General features: G+C 39.8%; 1 protein-coding gene and 1 long non-coding RNA gene across 2 annotated transcripts in view; one reads left to right on the top strand and one right to left on the bottom strand.

Annotated features, from left to right (window-relative positions):
- LOC146758570 (cytosolic carboxypeptidase 4-like) overlaps positions 1-19889 on the top strand; it is a 101933-nt gene that overhangs the window by 26568 nt on the left and 55476 nt on the right. Inside the window, exons 2-4 of the mRNA XM_085514565.1 lie at positions 10249-10378; positions 14737-14868; positions 18011-18187. Coding sequence (XP_085370691.1) covers positions 10249-10378; positions 14737-14868; positions 18011-18187 — 439 coding nt within the window. The remainder of the gene's footprint in view (positions 1-10248; positions 10379-14736; positions 14869-18010; positions 18188-19889) is intronic.
- On the bottom strand, positions 7700-10242 carry LOC146758572 (uncharacterized). The gene is made up of 2 exons (XR_014934019.1): positions 10091-10242; positions 7700-7854 (listed from the first exon to the last, which is right to left on the bottom strand). It is a non-coding gene; the product is annotated as an uncharacterized LOC146758572 (long non-coding RNA).

Below are 19889 nucleotides of genomic sequence, written 5' to 3'. Positions count from 1 at the left end.
TTAAAACATAGAATCATGGGCAAACCCTGCTTTACCCATGAGGTGATGAAAACTGTTTCTCGTATTAGAGAGAAGAAAACTGTAGTGCTCGGTCGTTAACTTAAGTAAAGGTAGACAGTATGGTCCTACTCCTTGTTTAGTGACTGAGCATGTAGAGCAGCCAGCAGACACATGTTGTTTAGTGGCACTGTATCAGCTTTTAAACATGGACCTTTGAAGTAGAAGAGCTATAATGATCCAGTGGTCCTATTAGTGTTCTTATCTTGTACCCTTTTCTCCATGTCTAAATGAGAGAGCTTACTGTGCTGCCCTTTGCTATGTCGTGAGTTATTTCAGCTTTTGATCAGAACCTGAGGTTTTGACTCACTGACGCAGGACAGTGCTTCTAATCTGAAAGTTTTTTAAGTGCTTTATTACCAGAATTGGATGCCGATCATTGATTTTCTTCATAAGTGTCTTCAAACCCATTGATGCCCAAATATCCTTAATTCATTACCCTTCAAGAGATTTTTCCTCTACTTCAATACATTAAAAACAAGGGAAGGGAAGGAAGAGCTATGCAGAAACTCACCAAAATACTTGGAAAAGTTCTGTGTCCTCCATTCTAGAATATTGCTGATATATTCTGATACGTAAAGCTTCCTGATTCAATTGAAGAACAGAGATAAAAACGAATAGTAAGGACCATAAATTAGTTGCCCTGATCCAATATGTTTTAGGAAGCTAGTTAAGAATTTCCTGACTTTGGAAGATGCTGAGTGCTTGCAATTCTATTGAACTTCAATAGGCAGTGATGAGTAGCTCCATATTTTGAAAAATCAGGTCATTTATTTCAGAATTCAAGTAACTTCACTTTACAAATCTGTTTCAAGAGGGATTTTTTTTTGATCGTACGAGCCCCCAATTAAAATTTGCCAATTGCTATGGAAAAAAAAAAAACAGCTTAGATTTCTGCTCACATAAGTATATAAGAACCGCTTACATTTGTTCCTATCTACTGTCCTAGTTTTTCTTTGACTTTTGTTTTTTTCCACTAGAATCTTCCAGCAAAACTGCTGCACTTAATGTGTTTGCCCTGGTTTCTAAGGCAGATCTCCCCTCAAATTCAAATCCTTTTTCTTAGGAGTCTTCATTTTTCTCTATGCGCCCTCACTTTTCTGTGCCAGCTTTACTTACCACTTGCGTGGCATCTCTTAAACACTTGGCCCAATCTCACCATTATGTGAGTTTCCCTGGAGAATTGGGTCTGTTTTGTTTTGTTTTATAGCGATTTTATCAGTTACTGCATTTTATATGGATATTTTAATTTTTTTTTTTTCCTGAATGTTTTGCAGACATTTACAAGCCCATCAGGTTTCTCCAGTGAATACTTTATTTTAATAAGTGGGTATTGAATGCTTCGTTTAACTTTACTATTGTGCAGTGCCCAGAGACACTGTGCTTGGATGAGCAGTTACGTAAGTGCAATTTGTTTTAGTGCATCTTTTCGTATCAGAATTAGCATTCAGTTGAGCTTTGAAGTCATGTAGTGCATAAGCATAGGGGGAAAGTAAATAAAACAACTTAGTGCATCTGCAGATATAACCCCAAACTGATTTACTTATCTGTGCCTGCTCACTCTGCTCAGTGACAGATCAGTCCCTCAGATGCTTTTCTAGTGATGGTAGAGCAGCGGTTGCCTGATCTCTGAGGATGCATGGAATGCGTGTCTAGTTCAATAGAAGACATGCATTTCCCTTCAGAGTCAGGTGGAATGCATAACTTGAAAATAAGTCTTTTGTTGTTTTTTCAGTGTTTTGCTCTGGCTTTTTTTCCTATTTTGACATGGAAACTGTATTGCAAACAGACCTGATTTGTAACTATTGCTTATCTCTACAGAAAGGAACACTTATTGCAAAGAAATCAAATTGTTTCATAGGAATTCGTGACTGTTCAGTGGACTAGGCAGGCAGAGCTGAAAATTCTGTTTTCAGAAAGGGGAAAAGCTTGCATTCATGTATATGATTGCTGAGTAACCTGTGAGGAATTATTACTTCATTGCGGGGAGATTGTATTTGTCATGCAAGTAGCCTGTGAAGTTAGTAGGCATCGTCACACAACAGTGTATATATCCTGTTATAGCGGGCATTTCCAGTGGAGCTGTAGGCATCAGTAGCAATATGATCACAATCATATTGGTTTTAAGGCGTGACTGTAAAAAGAAAGGGAGAAAAGTAGGAAGAAAGAAGGGAAAGCTCCTCCAATGTGAGTGATTAGCAAAGTCTAGTGTTACTTTCTTTAACTGTGCCTGCCATGGAGAGGGTGGTTGACAAACTGTGTTCTTGGGTTTGTGTTATTTCATAAGCTACCGCTCAGCATATTTCTGGTAATGGTGCTTTGTCAGTACTCTAATTTACTGACGGAGGAAGTATAGTATGTCTTCATATATGTCAACCTGCAGTCAGTTCCAGCATAAATCACATCACAGTCTCATGTACTGAGATCTCTGCTCGTGCTGCTGTCAGTTTGCTGAAACAAGTCTGATACACAGATCTTTGCAGGCCCCAAACTGAAAAGGGACTCTAGGTTTCCAAAATTGGTTTGTCTTCTGAGGTAGGCGCACAATGTCCTGATCAATGACTAGCAGGAAGCGGGATGTTACAAGCTGGACAAAACCTTTTAGATGATGCTGAACATGATTAGACCAGGATGATGTTAGTGATGGTCCAGAAGGGAACTGTATCATAATATCTTGGACCACAGTCCTTGTGCAGTGTTTGTTTCATTACTCTCATTACTAAAACAAAAGTGCAACGGTTCTTCAGCACTCACTGACAATGTTTTTGGATTACTCCAATTATTCTATAACTTATTAGCAGAATATTTCTGATTTGTAGCATCTGTTCTGAGGTCTTTTCCTCCCATTCTAATTAACATCTTCAGTTCGCTCTTGCCTGTAGGAATGAGTGCTACCTACTGGACTATGGGGCTGCATAAGGATCCTAGGAAAATTGAACAGATCTGAAGGTATCTCTGCACATTCTATTTATTTTTTATTCTTGGCCTCTACGCAAGGCTCTGCTTGTAGTTCTTATTATTGATCTATGATGCCACACTTTGCTCTTATGTGTCACTTAGTTGGGTTTAAATTTTAGAACAGTCATCTGGAAAATGTATTTCTTAGTGTTCATTTGTATATGGAGATTGCACTGATATAACTACCCGATATTTAAATCAACTCAATTAATGCAATCCATATGTGAGCAATTAGCTTAAGTCAGTTAAGAACCTTTCTTCAGGTATATGAATGTAAATCATATTTAAATTAAGAAAGTGAACAATGCAAGACTTAGAAGCAGGCTGAAGGACATTACTTCAAAAGTAAAATGTTAGTTATTCAGTCCTTTGTCTTGAAACCTCTGGTTCTGGTCTTAATTTTTCACTGATTTGCTACCTTGTTGCATGAGTGTCTTCACTTTTCAATATTTGTGCCTGCAAAATTAGGATCTGCTGAAAGAGTTTGTAGGAGGATGAGGCTGTCTTAAAGAACTGTTTTCTCCCCATGGTAAACTTAAGCTTTTCAATGAGTAATAGTCAAAATTGGAGCCAAATCTTCCCATTTAAAAACATCATTTCCATTTGGAAATGTCATTGCAGTGCCATTTGGGAGTTGCTTGGCTGTCCCGTTGTCCTGGCTTCACCTGCCTCCCCTGCTGCATCTTAATTTGTGCATCTTACTGAATTAGTGTTGTCAGCGCTTTAAGTTGTGTTGTAGGACACGTGGCCCAGACAAAGAGGCGCTTTGGCAGAGAAGAATGAGTACCTTAGAATCCTTAAGTGCACATATTCTGCCATATGCTGAGGGCATCTCTTAAACAGTTTAACATTCTGAACTGGCCAATTTGAAGTTTTGATGGAAAACTCCAAGTTTTGAAGAGAATGAGCTGAGGAAAAGCTATGATTTCCAGCAGGAAGCAGGTACTTGTTAAAAGAAAAATCTTGAGTTGAAAATTACTTTTTCCAGTCAGAACTAGTGACTAAAAATTCTGTTTTGGGCTTTCTTACCAGTGAGAAAGTATTTGAAGTTGTTGCAAAAAGGGTCTAAAGATGACTCAAACTCATGGTAGGTGTCAAGAAACTTTCAGTTTTTAGGTGCTTCCTGAATCCTTATTTACTCCTCCACAAAACAGTACAGATCATCATAATTTGCATTTTCCTCATAAATGACAGTGCAAAGTGTCACCAACTGCAGGTGAATTTGTTCTCATATTTGATAGTTACTGTTGTTGCAGCTAAAATAGTAGAAATCTGATGAGCGTCCTTTCATGTGGAACTGAGGAGGTAGTTTAGCTGTGATAAGGCTGTTAACTCACCTTTTCAGTAGGTCATGTGAACTTCTTGTCTCATTTCATTATGACATTGACAGTGTTAGCTGGGAATGATGCAGATCTCATTCTGTGTCTAACTGGTTTGTGACAAAGTGCGGCTTAATGAAATGTGTCCGCTGAGAGAAAAGGAACTCTCCTATCAGAACAAGGACAGAGACACAGTTACACGGACCAAAAGGAGAAAGCACAGACTAAATCATTTATCTTGGGAAGGAAGAATTGTCCACTGTAAAAAAAATCAGTCAGATGTAGAAGGTGAAACTCTGAAGGCTCGTTATGCTAATTAGCATCAATGCTCTGATGTGGGTAGGCAAGAAGAAGCTGATGGAGTGGTGCTTTAGAACACCATTTGCTCAAGAGGAAGTACAACACATCATGGATTCATTAATCTGTGCTGAAATGGAAAAGTCTTTGAGCAGCAGTGGTCTAAAGTGGTCAGGATCTTTCCAGTGGCCTTGTTCAGTTGGTTGGCAGCCAGATAGTACGAGTGTCATCTAAGAGATAAGCTATGATCGGTAGTGAATTGTTAGCTGCAGTAATGTGGATGGAAACTGCTTTGGTCATTGGTGCCTGTATATATGCCTTGCAGATATTCACCTATATTTCACTGTGAACAAATGAAAATCTGGTAACTTCAATCCCTGAACAAAGAAAGAACATTGCCCCCTTTGTTTCTTGAAGTAAATGGGGAAGGGATCACATTTCTTCAGTGAAACCCCGTGGCTTGCCAAGATGCCCAAGTGAGGTATCCCAGAGGGAACTTTAAGCAGCTCACTTAAATGATGGGAAAGAAGTTTCACTATGAAATTAATGATGCAGCCCAGAGCACAGTAGGAAAACACCTTGCCCTCTTTTTCCCCATCTTTGATTCCAGCTGTAGAGTCCTGTAGTGCTTATCTGTATATTTATCTGCTATAAAATGAAATGGATTATATGAAGAGCTCTACGAAGCAGTACTCAGTACTTCAACATTTCTCTAATGCAATTAAGGCAGATATTTCAGAAAATGGAAGACTGTTAGTTGCCATAAGCTGGTGTTTCATTGGATTGCACACAGTTTAAAGCCTCCAATATTGCTGTTGTTGTGGGGGCTTCCTGTTTCTAGAATGACCATAGACATCGCAGGGCAATGCTGTAATGCAACGACTAGATGGCATTGGATGAGCATCTCCATGGAATAAATGTATGGTGAATGTAGTCAGTTCCAGCGCATGGACTTCAGGCTGTAAAAAAATAATTCTATTTCTGTCACATCTTCCTTTTAATTATGAGGGAGGGCTTTACTGGTTCTGCTGCTTTCCAACATCACTGCCTTGTTCTCTGAAAAGGTTAACAATCAAGAAAATTCACGATTCCACCTGCCCTCTCCACATGTACTCACATCTCAGGTTGATCTGAGCTTTCTTAATTGCAAGACCAAAACACCTTAATGCAAATATTCCTCTTGCTTCCATCCTGGGTAAGCAGTAGTTATTTATAAGTCCAGCATGCTGTGTCTGTCTGAGGCTGCCACATGCTGTTCAACGGCATCCTGATGTTTACTTGTGCCTACTTTCCTTTATAGATATTCTTATCCTGTGCTGGTACTGCTGTCTGCTTTTAAGATGCACAGTGAATGGTGATGTTGCTCTCTACATATCAAACACAATGCATCCCTTTAGATTTCATAGTTCACTGTGCCCCAGGTGCTGTTATTATCAGTCCTGACATCATTCATTTGATATGATGGGCCCTGTCTTTCCATTTATCTGTAATGGACAGGAGATTTTGAATCATTTTATCTTCCAAGCACAGCAACATCTTTTCTTTAAAAAGTGACTTTCCTCTCTTTCCACTTCTCGCTTTCTTCCTGGTCTAATATCTTGTGCATTACATTTATCCCCCCCATGTCTTTATTTCATATTTCCTTTTCCCTTTTGTTTTAGTGTTTTTTTTTTGTTTTGGTTTGTTTTGTTTTTTGGTGTTTGTTTTCTTTTTTCCCCTCTCCTCCCCATGTGTTCCCTTCTCTCTTTTTCCCCTCTCATTTTTCTTTCCATGCAGGGCATCGAACCAGTCTTACAGCAGCCAACTGAAGGGTTCTGTTGACAATATCAGCCTTGGGTTAGGACTAGTTCATGTCTCCCAGTCCAAAGACATTTCAGAATTCAGTACAGTTGGAAGCTGAGGCGCTCAGGGATCTTTTGCTTTGCTCTTAAACCAAGCAGACCTAAGGGTGAGAGAAAAAAAGAGGATGAATCTTCATTAAAACTTGATGTCAGACTTCGAGGTACAAGATTAAAAGCAAGGTCTTAAAATTGCAAACAGACTTAAAATATCATTCTGTTTTTAACTGAATAGGTCCGTGCTTTAGCAACTTAACCTCTTTCTCATTAACTCTCTGTGAGGTGTCCCTGCCTTCAGAGCAAGGTCTAATGCTTCTCTTAGAAGTGCATTTACTGCCTGTGTATTCAGAAGAGAAAACTCAACCTCATCTTTATGACTGTGGTGTATCAATTTGAGATGTTAAGGATCTGGCTTTTTTAGAGTAGTTCTCCCATTTGCAGTTCAGAATGACTACCTGCCTTTATACATCTTTAGAGGTGCGGCTTGCAGAGGTGCAGGAGTATTACTGATGATGTGTACTGATATTTGAAACCAACAGTCATCAACAAATTCACCTGTGGTTGAGTTTTCTTTGCTCACAGCCAGTCACAGGAGAGCTGAGCGTGTTCCATCAAATCTTTGCTTCAGGGTGTGGGCTTGACTACTTTCTGTTCATTTTCCAGGGCTGCATGGCACTAGTATATCTGAAAGGCAGACAACCCAAGCGTTTCTTTCCTCAGACAGTTGTGAGTGCTGGGTGCTTTGCTGTGGATCACTGTGGCAGTGTTTTCTGGCTACGTACGTTTTTAGAACACCTTAGTTATGCTTTGAGGATCCCATCTTCTACCAGCTCTGTGGCTTTTCCTGAGTTATTCTAGAACTACTTACAGAAACGTTACAGCCCCAGAGTCTGCTTGGAGGAGAAGGTCAAAAGTGTTTGGTCTTGATTGGTGGGAGAGATGTGTGATATTTACACAAACTACTTCAAATTGTGGAACTGATCCTTTCTACAGTAGCACTAATGGATCGTGTATCTCAAAGGTTGTGGCCGAACGTTTAATGGAGCCACTTCAGTTCTTATGTAGAACAAAGGAGCAAATAGTTTCCTTTTTTCTGTGCTCTGGTAGTCAAGCAGTACCCCAGGAGGCAGCTAACAGCTGTCCCACATGCTGACCCCCGTCAAAGAACTGTTTAAAGGTAGAAAAGGAGGTAGAGCTATAACAGAAGTTCAATCCAAAGCATCAGACTTGTGAGCAAGAGAAATACAATTTAATTACGGGTAATCTGTTTAGAGGTAGAGGTGGGGTTTCCTTTACTCTATTGGAATTCCTTGTGGCAAACATTTTCATCACTTGGTTTGAGCTGCTGGGAGTCCCATCCAGGCTGTCACGTAGTCTCACTAATGCTGCAAAGGAGAGAAGACATAAAGCACTTAAAGCAAATACAGTAGCTTGGAACTACGTTGTGAGAAATGCCTTTGGTTTGAGAAGTGAATTTCATTAAATCTTGCCAAATGTAGAAAGCCAGTCTCAGCTTTCCAGTCTCTTTATTTGCTATCAGCACTTGAGATCAGCTTAATATTTTACCTTCACCCTTGGATGCAGAGCATAACGGACAAAACCATTATCTGCGAATGTCATCGCTATTAGGAGAGGAAGAGAAGGAGGAAAGGAGCAAGGGAACAGAGCTGGTGGGGATCTCCAAAAATAAACAGCCTATAACAGTATGGTCAGAGGGAGTGAGCGAGGTTGGAAAAATCAGTGTCTCATAATTTAATTAAAGTTCTGCATCTCCTTCAGAGCTATGGCTACAGGCTGCCAGGCAGAGGGCTAATATCTAAAGGTCATTCGAATGAGCGAAGATACTAATCACTGGAGGACAAAACTGAACTCTGCCTCCCAGTTCTTGCCTTCTTGGTGAGATTTTACCTTCCTTCCATTATAAATTAGCCTGTGAATGTCATGGGGCAATTGAACTGTCATAGAGTCTCCTCTAGGAAGAACCTCCTTTTGTATCAGAATGATGGAATTGGTAAATTGCAACATGGGCAGAGTAAAGACTGAAGAGTGAGGGTACTGTGACCTATGAACATGTCAGCATGCTGTGTACAAGATGTGCTTGTGAACCAGCCCTACATTCCAGACCACAGTCCATAGCAGAATCTAATGCTGCAGTGAGAAACACTGCAATGCAACAGGATCGATTAGTTTTTCTTGCCTCCTTTTCTAAGAGAACATCTAATTTCTTCTTGTGTTCAGAAAGAAGAATAATTTATATATATATTTACAAACTGGCTTTTTGTTTAGTGACTTTTAGAATGGAGTTACGCCTGCTGGAAGGAAACTGCGTATGCACACAAGTTCTTGGCAGAAATACACTTGTAAATCTCAGCTGAGCATCTGTTCTCTTGCAGGTCAGGAAAGGTGAGCCTGCAGGTAACTTTGCCTGAAGGGCTATTAAGAAACATAACAGAAACGGTCATGTTTTTACATAGAATATTTGGTAGAAGCATTCAGTGACTTCTCATGCTTTTGTTACTGGCAATATTTTTCAGCTTTCAGAATGAGCAATGTAGCAGCTGTGGGTTATGAGGAAAAAAGGGAATTCAGGTAACACTGAAACTAGAGTAAAGTCAGAATGAGTCTTGTGATGTTGCCAGAAACCCCAAGATGGCATCAGAGACCTTGTTTTTCTCCATTAGAAACGTATGACATTTTTAGTGGATTTTATTGTTTCTTTGTTTTCCTTTCTTAACCAGTTCTCCATTGTATCTAGTATTTTTTGAAGTATTCCAGCCTTAAGACCTTTTTTCTGCAAGCATTATTTGCAAGGCTCACTGATAACGCTGGATGCAATGCACCCCAGTTGCAATGCGAGATTCTATCTTCAGACCGCCAGATTGTGTCCCCAGGAATACATCTGTACTTATTCTGTGACTAGGAGGCTGGAACAGCAAAGCTGGATGTAACTCTGTAGCTAGAAATTTGTCCAGTACTTACAATAATTAGGCTCTGCAGTGCACACAATCACTAATGAGGGAAATTAGTCAGATTCTGCAAAATTGTACAATGATGTGCTGCTCCTTACAATCAAATATCCTGCAGATTTTTTCACTGATCACTGAGTCAGGAGCAGAATATTTTCAATCCAACTAATGAAAACACTTTCTCAGTGCAAATCTAGGATCCTTATTTAGCTTTTTATCCAGTCTTTGCAGTGAATCTAGGTAATTGTTCCACATAATGATGTAGCATGCATCAAGATCTTCTTGATGTGCTTCAGATAGCTACATTTCTCATGAGCGGAGGAGCTTAAATGAGATATCCAGCTCATCTCATTTAAGTGCATACATATTTCAGGCTGGTCGAAGAGATTCAAGCACCTGTCTTCAATTAGAATGAGTAGGAGTTGGATGTACTTATTTGCTGTGGAGGTTTTGAGAAGCCTTTGCTGTGCACGTAAGCTGGGTGAGTTTTGTAGATAGCGCAGAATTTAGAGCGTTTCCGAAGGTAATTTTGTTTGTAAGTGGTCCTGATTGTGTATGTACTTAAGTAAAGGAAAATCTGCATTTATTTTCAGGGCTGTAACTGTCTGAATTCTGGAAGGAAAGGGGATGATAAAATCTGCATGGTGGTACGCACCTCTGAAATGTACCGACTGTTGATTCATTCCAACCCAGTGTTAAAAGTCTTTGATCTGTGTTTTAATTGGCATTCCCCATCTTTGTGCCAGGTCTTGCCAGAATCAGGAACTCTTTGGAATCAACTTTTGTTTGTGATGTGTTGCTTTGTGATTTCAGCCACCGTTGTTCCTTGAGTGGAGATGATCTGAACAGGCAGTGGCTGACTCCCAGTTCTCAGCTCCATCCAACAATTTACCACACCAAAGGTCTTCTGTATTATCTGCGCAGCATCAACCGGGCCCCTGTGGTGAGTAACTCCCTGTATCTTCTATGGGTTATTGCACGCAGATGGATTATTGCAGTTGTGTCAACAGCCCTGTTTTATGGTTAGAGATGTGGAAAGCATACTATACCGCTATACTTTCATCATTGTGGGGTGTTTTTGAAAGTCTTGGGTTATCTACTGAATCTTCTAACCAACTCCAAACTTCAGAGTCTTCGTGCACCTGCAGAGTGAATACAAATTCCTTACAGCTCCTTAGTATCCTCAAAGTACTTCAGCTAAACTAGATATTGTTAGTAAGTTATTGTTATCTTTCTGGCAATGACAGGAGAAATTCTGTGAAGACATAGTCTGAATGGATCATGCAAAAGCCCAAACTGGAGCAATCTGTGCAATCAGAGAAACACAAGTTAGCTTTCAAAATGGTTGAACTTTTCTGCTGCTTCAGTGAGAAGAAAATGACTTTTTGGGGGAACTACCGGAAGTTCATGAGGGGTGATACTACTGGCATATGTCTGGGATCTGTCCCCATCTGTTCAGTCTTGATGCCCAACAGAATGAATAGTTCTGAGACCTCAGGATAAAAAAAAAACACTGATGGTTTCAAATGTTGATGAACAGAATGGAAGTGGATGGAACAGCAAGTTGGCTTCTTATAGCCCCAGTTAGGCAGGAAATGTCCTAAGATGCACTGTTCACTCTGGTCTTGATGAGAAAATCCTCAGACAAGGTGAAAATGTCTGTGAGTTTCTTTAAGTGAATATTTGTGGAAATATGCTATTTTTGGCCTAAATGACAGCCCTGACATCGAGCTCTGCACTCCAAGGAATCTACTGGAAGTTCAGCTTGTATCTGAGAGTTTATTCCACCTACATTTTCTTTGGGTTTTGAGCTACATCTGATCAGTTTTGTTTTATTGTGCTAATCGTATTGGGCCTTTTTAATTTAAATTTATCACAACCATCCCTGTCACATCCAGATGCATGAAGTTGAACATGCGCCCAGTGGAAGTTTTCATCTTGCTGAGTGAAGTAAGACTATTGATCGTATCATGTCTCTCACTCACAGGCAGTATGTCAGACGTGGTAAACTGATTTTTTCTTTGCCTTTGAAGAGTACATTGATTTTGGTTTATACATGCTCGCAAATGTCTTTTCCCAACTCCAGAAGAAGCTGGATTTCTTCTGCCCTGCACTCACTGCCAAGATGCCATGAAGGCAATTTCACTGATAGCCAAATGATTTCTGTGGAGTGAATTAGTTTAATTTATCTTGGGGATGCGCAAGCAGTTTCTTCAAAGGAAAGGAAAGCTTCTTGAAAGTGAAAAGGAAATAACTTTAAAGTTAGCGGCCTTTCAAACCAAACCCATTTTAATTGGTAACTTCAGCCATAGAAAACAGCCATCTAAGTGCTTTATTTGTTTATTTATTTTTGCTTCTCTTGTTGGTTTTGGAAACCCTAGTAAAAGAAGGGGCTGGATACGCTGTAGTATTGCAACTCTCCACTGAGGGTGGTTTCTTTTCAACTGAGAGCAGCGGGAGTATCAGAGAGCTAAGCTTGGGAGCAGCTAGGACTGAAGGGGAAAGAGATGTTGCTTTTTCCCCTTGAGCATTCGTGGTGAGGAAATGTGCAGTTTGTGAATTACAGTTGACAGTGCACTTGCAGGATGCAACAGGAAAAGTGTAGCTCTTACAGAGGGATCAAGCTGCAGCAAAGAGCAAGTTACTTTTGGAGGGGACAGGAAGATGCTGTTAGGGACCAGGAGACACAAAGCGGTGTTTGCTTTTTGAGATATTCTATCAAGGTTGGAAACAGAATCTGACTGCAAGTACATAGCTTTTTGTGAGCAAAGCATCCTAAACGTGTCTACCTCAGCAGTCTGAGATTGGGTCCTCTCACGAAGCTACTAAGGAAAAAAAAGAGTATTTGCATCCATTTTCTGTCTTGCTTTTCCTTTGTTTTAAAAGCTTCCTGATTCTGTGAGTCATGAGGGGGATTGTTTTTGAGTTTGAAAGCAGTCCTTACCTTTGTGGTGCTCAGTGCTGGCACATTACTTTAAATAGATAAAAATTTGCATGTGTGTCTTGAGTCATACCCCAGTGAACACCAGACTTGGAATTTGACTGTGTGTTGGTGTCACAGCTGTACAAGAAGGATAGAGAGAAAAAAGGGGTGGGTAGGTCTCAAGTTTACCTTGTGGTTGCCCAGGCTTAACCCAAGGAAAGTTCTTCATTGGGTGCTGCAACTATAAAATACAGTTTTGTCTTGGCTGAGTGGTGAGGCTTGAGCTACTCTGTAGAATAAAAATAGAGCAGAAGAATGCATTGTAAAAACAAAAACAAAACGATTTGTCATAAACATTGAGAATAACTGCAGTGCTCAGTAAAATTAATTAAAATGTAGGTATATATGATACACAAATGGAATGGAAACATTTCCAGTAGTGTTGACTTCTCTGCTGTGGAGGTGGGTGGCAGTCATGGATTCATCCCATGGCATGAAATAGTGGTGTTACAGAGCCTGGCTTTTACAATGCTTTACTAATATGGAAGGCTTGTTCCAGACTTGTCACTTAAGGATTCACTCTTGAGATGCAGAATTATGGACCTCCTGCTTATCAGGCAGCACAGCTATCTGAGCAGCTGATCATCCCTGTGTGGTTTCTGATAAGTAATCTTTTAGGTAATAATATATGCATCTTGCATGTTAGTAATTCTGTAAATTGGCAGGTAATTGATACCTGGTTGAGCTGGGATCTCTGCCTCAAAATAGAACCACAGCTATAAAACCTTCTTTGATATTCATAGGAGTAAATTCTAGTTGGTACCTGTGGTTAAACTAATCTATGACTGTATTGCTGGAAGCATAGATGGAACGCTAACTGGAAAAATGCCTGTCATTAAAAGAACGAATAAATGCAGCTGTTTAGAAGGGGGCTTTATGGGATAATTCCCTGTTTTTCAGGCAGTTGCTTGAAGTGTAGGACTGCATAAGCCCCATGTGTTGGACTGGGTGATCCTTTTACAGGTCCTGTCCAACTCAGGATGTTCTGTGGCTATAGCAGTCCTGTTAACTAGGACTTGTGGGATGAATCTGCGTGTGAGTGTCTTAGCATCTCCAATCAACGTGCAGCTTGTCAGAGCAGCTGGAGGAATTTAAATGCTCAGTTCCTTAGGTAATTAAACTTCCTGACTGGCTGCAGCTAAACTGAGTTACTGTATAACTACTAAACAAGCATACTAGGGTAAAACTTGCCTTAACAGTTGGTGGAAGAAGTTGATCTATTCCATCTGTTTCTCTCCTCCTGTCTATGTTTATATAAGAATATGTATCTTTCTTCCTCATCTTTTTAATTGATCCACAGTGCTTCCCTACCTTATGACACCTGTCCCTTTGTCTCTGATAGATGCCTCAGAAAACTATTTAAATGATATCACGATGTTCCTTTCTAATCGGCAATGAATATTGCCTTAAAACAAACCAATTTCTTCTCTTTAGAAATCCTTGTCTTTTCACTGCTGGATTTCTGAATGTTTCTGATAAAGACATGGAGAATATATGTAACAGCAGTGTCTATATTGACTTCATATTCCGGAGGGCAATGAGATTGATTATTATTTAACACTTGGGTCAATATTTTCCTCTTGGGTCATTAAATCGTGATTTTCATTTTTATCAAAGTTGATATGTGCCTATGAAGGCAATCAAAACTTCCATTAAAACCTGGAATGTACCTTGTACCTAGTTTATATGATAGCTGACATGAGAGATGGATTAAATAGATACATTACGTTGTGTGGAATCAGATTATTTGTCTGACAAAGATAATGTCCCGTGCTTTATGTCCAGGAATTCATGTAAGTATCTGACCACATACAATACATTTTTACACAACTGCACAATTACATTTTCCTAAACATTGTGTAGCACAGTTTTTGTGTTTAAAGAAGCCAAGGTGATTAATTGCTGGCAAAAGGTGCAGTTTTAAAATCTCCTGAGGCTAATGCTAGAGTTGAGAAGTCAGAGGAGCCCAACAAATTGCTCCGTTGTATCATAAGTTACCATGAACTCTCAGGTTCCTCGGTTGGCATGGAATCTTGCACAGATGTCATGTTTATTTCTGCTGTGGACAGAAATGCACCGGTGTTGACACTGGATTCATGAGATCATGTCAGTTCCAATAGGTAAAACGAGGTACGGCTGACTAACAAAGTTTGACACTGATTATAGGCTTGGCCCAGAGCTCTGCTCTGAGTTTGTCTGAAGAGCACTGACAAAGGTGTAATTCCTCACATACAATCCTCTAGTATTTATAGTGTCTGTTGTGAAGAACCACAAAGCTTACTTCAGTATTACAGATTTTGCCTTTCTTTCCTCCCTAGGTGTTCTGTGACTACCATGGACACTCCCAGAAAAAGAATGTGTTCCTCTATGGTTGCAGTATCAAAGAGACCTTGTGGCAAGCAGGTTGCGTGGTCGACACAGCAGTTATCACAGAAGATGTTGGCTACAGGGTAGGTCTGCTTTGTTCCTTTCTACAGTTGTTGGCATATATGTGCACCTACATCCCTCTTTAAGATGAGGTCAGATCACAAGTTCTGTTGGTAGGTGCAAACTTGTCTTGCAGCAGAGGAGTAGAGATCCAGAAAAGTTTAAATGATTCCTACTATCTTCATGCACCAGATATCTGCGAGAATATTGTCAATAGGTGGATCTCTAATTCATTTCATTAAGATGCTGTTTTGTTGTCACTGCCGCTGACTAATAGAAATGTTGTATTTTTGTGTTTTATAAGTTCCAAGTATACATGTGCTTCTCTCACCCTCAACTCACGAGAAGTCCCCGTGGAAACACTTGTTTCACAAGGAAAAGCAGGAAGGGTGCTTACAGTCAGAACATCGCTTGTTGTATTTGAAATCAGTGGGCTTGAAAAGGCTGAGGATAGTTCACTGTTACACAAACAGAATTCAAATGCTGCTTTCAGCATCTGGTGCCTGTCTTGAATCTGCAATGAAGAAACCAAGAGCAAGCCTCCAAGGGTGTCCAAGAATCTGCAGTGGCCTAGATGAAAGGCTTTGTGATTGCAAAATATGGGAAGTTTCTCTCCTTCCTCCCATGAGTAATTGGGGACGATCCTGCTCTCCATGTATTTACTTCCCAAAAACATGAGCAAAATACTTCAAGAAAATTGTGATTTTTGAACAGCCTTTGCTGTAGCCCTTGATTCGTGGGAGAAAGAGGCATTGTTACTTCCTAATACTTGGCCTCAGATGACATGCGTAGCATTGACATTGGAAAACCCAACTTCAGGATTTCTCCTTTTAATCACCATTCCAGGCCCCTTTGACAGTAATCTCTGAAGGGACCTCAGTAAAGAATCCTAATTCCATTCTGACCAAATGGGAATGGAGGTTTATGGACATGGGCAGCACCCCCGTTTTTGTGCATGCTAAATCCAGCTGTATGAGAGACAGGGAGCATGGTTAAAGTAATGTGTTGTCATAAAAGAATCCTTTGAAAAGATGCGTTTTCACCCTCCCAGAAATACAATTGAAAGGTAATTAATGAGAAAAGCAGAGGGGAAAGAACTATTAGTGTGAAATCCAGTGAAAGCTGGTAAAATGAAAGGAATATTAAATTCAGATTTGATAATGCTTCTAAATGAGTCCTGACTACAGAGACATTACTGTTACCTGCCAGCGTTTTTATTTAATCAAATATAGAAGACTGATTATGCATATAATTTCAATTGGTTTAAAAACTAAACTGGATTAGAGATCTGATTATGGTACTTCATAGCATATATTTACAAAAATCTGTGTGCTGTTTCAGATAAGGACAGAATGAAAACTATCTGAACCTTCACACGCAGTTTAGCTGGATCTCATGATTGTGTTCAGGATTATAATTGTTTGGGTGACTGTGCTTTATTTTTAACCCAGCTCCAGGAAAACCTGGATGTGTTGCTCGGAATCATAATATTTTGCAGCAAATTGTACTTTGAGGGCAATTCAGAAGCAGTGGATGTTTAGTTCAGAGCAAGTAATCAATTTTAAAGATTCCTCTGTTCGGTATTCTCCCAGGAAAAGGAATGCTGTAGTTCTTAATAGCACACTGTAGATCTTGACTTAAGAGTTAGGCTCATGCTGGTCTCAGGTTTGAAATGTAATCTCTCACTTTGTTCCAGTTATCTGTTCACAAGGTTTTTTTCTGCTGATGAATGGACCTTATAGATCTTTATGTCTGTACCTTACAGAACTGGTAGGGTCCATTCATAGCTATAGATTGGATATGCTGAAAATAACATTTACTTTCTTATTACAGAGGTATGTATGATTATGATGTTTGCAGTGGATATTGCAGAACAGTTTAGGCCAAAGATTTTATCTTCTGCGTCAGTCATCCTTTAAGAGAAGACCAGCTATTAAATGTTATTTTCTCAATTTTGATGAAACCAAGCAGTCCTGTACAGAACTGTGATGTAAAGCTCAACAGAGTGGAACTAGAATTGCTTAGAATCAATCAGTTTCACTGATTGTTATTGGAAAGTGAAATTAGCTGGTTGGCTTTCACTGCCCAAACTGAATGAAATTTGAGGGTCAATGCCATTAGCAATGAGCAGAAACTCCTTCTGTATGATTCCATTCCATTCAGAAGTTTAAGAAAGCTGTCATCAAAGAAATAATGAACGTTCTTATTTTACAAGCTCTTCACTGGATGGTCTTTGGGCATGTACTGGGATGCAAGCACAAAGGTTTATATGCACATATGTGCTTTTGTATGTAAATGCCCAATTTCTACACCGAGTACACCTAGTGTTAAGGTATCTAGTATATACTTTTACAGTTAGCATGAAGAAGTGTTGCATCCACACTGATAGAAATATTTGATAGCGCTGTGTATTAGCAGTGTTTATAGGCTGCTGTTGAGAAAAATGATTTCTAGAATAAGAAAATCACTCAGAGCTAAGAGGTAATTTTACTGAATTTTCATATTTACTCTTTATTGCCGCTTTCTATACAGAGTGCATTCAATGTACCATTTGATCCCAGATGAGAATAGTTTGGTTTATTTCACAATGCAAGATAGTTAAATGCTAAGCTCTATTTTCCTATAATTATCTGTGACCTTCAGTGGGATTATGCATTCCCCTTCTTTGCTGTGTGCTGCGTTCAAACAAAATTCCTCCTATAGCTGAATCCCTTGTCAAATTGTGAGGAGGAGCTGGAAAGGAAAGAATGGAAACATTGTGTGCTGAGCTATGACTGCAGCCCTCTAGGCAGAACAGGAAAATGTAGTTAATGTTGAAGCAGCTTAAAAAATAAAGCTTCATAAGTGACTTCAGCAGTCCAAAACTATAGGATGTGCAAAGACATCATTTTGGATGGGATGTACCAAATGTACTTACAGCATTTTTGTCTGTGACTGGGGACAAAAAAACAAACAAACACAACAAAACATTAGAATATGAAGATTTCACTTGGGATGAAGATGAGTCCAGTTTGGCACTAACTGGAACTATCACAGTGACAGTTTCTACAGGTAGCTTTGGTGATACGCGCTTTAAACAGCATAGGCCTCTTGTAGATGTATTTGTGATATAAATGCATGTACATCTGTTTGATTCATTTTCTCATTGCTGATACTTTCTTATAGACTCTTCCTAAAATCCTGGACAAAGTGGCCCCTGCATTTGTCATGAACAGCTGCAGCTTCCTTGTAGAAAAGTCCCGCGAGTCAACAGCCCGGGTGGTGGTATGGCAAGAAATGGGTGTGCTGAGGAGCTACACCATGGAGAGCACGTACTGCGGCTGCAGCCATGGTCTCTACAAAGTAAGTACCTCTTCCAAAGAACTACATGGCACACTCCTTCTAATGTGTGTCTAATGAGCTTGGGAGAATAGAGAGTGCTGTTTTTATGCTGTTTGGTATTGCCAGCTTCCTTCTATAATATAAGTGTAGCCATTCTACTGAGTTTCTTCTCAGTTAAATCCTTCCACGATTTTTCACTTTTAATCTTCCATGCCAGGGAAGTAGGTTCCTTGCTACGAGGTTTCATTTGACAGTGAAATAAAAAGAAATTCCAGTCTAATGCCAAAAATATTGAGCTGAATGAAGGAGTGTTTTTGAGATGATACAGACTGTGTCTTTATAATGGTATTCACAGTAGATCTGAGGTAATTAACATGAATATTAGGAGTCGTACACTTCCTTTTGCAGTCTATCTGGGCATTTGCTTGGCTAAACTTAAGAGCCTGCACTGAGAATTCTGCACTTGGAGTTTGTTACTGACAGCCAAAGGTAGCTCATCTATGAGCTGAAGCCACAGCTTTAACTGTGAACTAAATGGAGCTAAATTTCTTACCAAATGATGTTCCAGATACTGTGGGAAGGGCTGTACTTGTGCTGAGTGCATCAGAGACAGGAGCCTCTTGGCACTTTTTAAGTACATGGTTTGAGCTCTGGTAATTGTATTTAGCTGTACATAATTCTCCACTTGCTCAGTTGGTGAATTCTTTTTGTTCCTTTCCCAAACCTGTTGCTTTCCATGGAAGGGATTCTGTGCTCCACCTTATTTCTCCCACTAGGGAGCAATCCTTATCTATACAGCATTAATATGTGGTTAAGGATCCGAAAAGACCCTTAAGGAAAAAGCCATTGTTACAAATAACAATTAATAAGACGTTCAAATTATTCTTTGCAAGTTCTATGTTAATCCTTTTACATTCCATAGAATGTGGCCAGCAAGTACTCAGCTACTGTTTTAACAGTGCTCTACTATACTCACATCATTTCTTAGATAGAAAAGGCAGAAGAAATATCTGAAGATGGTTTAAAGAAAGAGAATATAACTGCCCTGAGCATTACACCTAGTGCTCCCTACTCTGAGAAGTGCTGATGGGGTGCAATAGGTACCACAGGTTGTGGTGGGGTTTTAAATTTCCTTCAGACAGTGGGGAGAAATTCTACCTTGACTAATGTCAGTGGCAAAACTCCTAGTGATCTCCATGGAGAATTTAACTCATTTCCTAGATAATCTGAGTAACATCTAAAAGCAGTTGGACATCAGGTTATATCAGTGTCTAATGATTTGTTCTCTACTTCCTTCAGTATTTTCAACCCAAGTTTGCATAAGTTGTGCCAGCAGATCTAAAATGTTTTATGCAACGTTCTCCCAAGTGCACCACCACTCAGTAAGCTGGTGGTCAGGCTTCTAATGGTGTTGGTAGCAGTTCTGGATCCTGATCTTTGACTTTCTTCCTTCTTGAAAATGGTGAAAATAATGGTGAATGTAGCTGCTTTGCTGACTGTAAACTGAGATACAAACTTCTTGTGCTTGAAGTTGCACATATCTGATAGGGAGTTTGCAAAGGATTTAGGAAAAAACAGAGGAAGGCTTTGTAGAGACTGTAAGAAGCTTAAATATTAAATACACAGGGCTGTCAGGTAAGCCCCCTCTCACCACAGAGCAATGTTGTAGGAGGGCTGAGGTAACCTGTCTGATAGAGAGGCCCAGAAAAGAAGTTCCTAAAGT

The sequence above is a fragment of the Coturnix japonica genome, chromosome 13 (genome assembly GCF_054131305.1).
Source record: "Coturnix japonica strain WE chromosome 13, WE-NBRP24, whole genome shotgun sequence".
NCBI lineage: Eukaryota > Metazoa > Chordata > Aves > Galliformes > Phasianidae > Coturnix > Coturnix japonica.
This window is presented reverse-complemented; position numbering and strand designations above follow the sequence as displayed.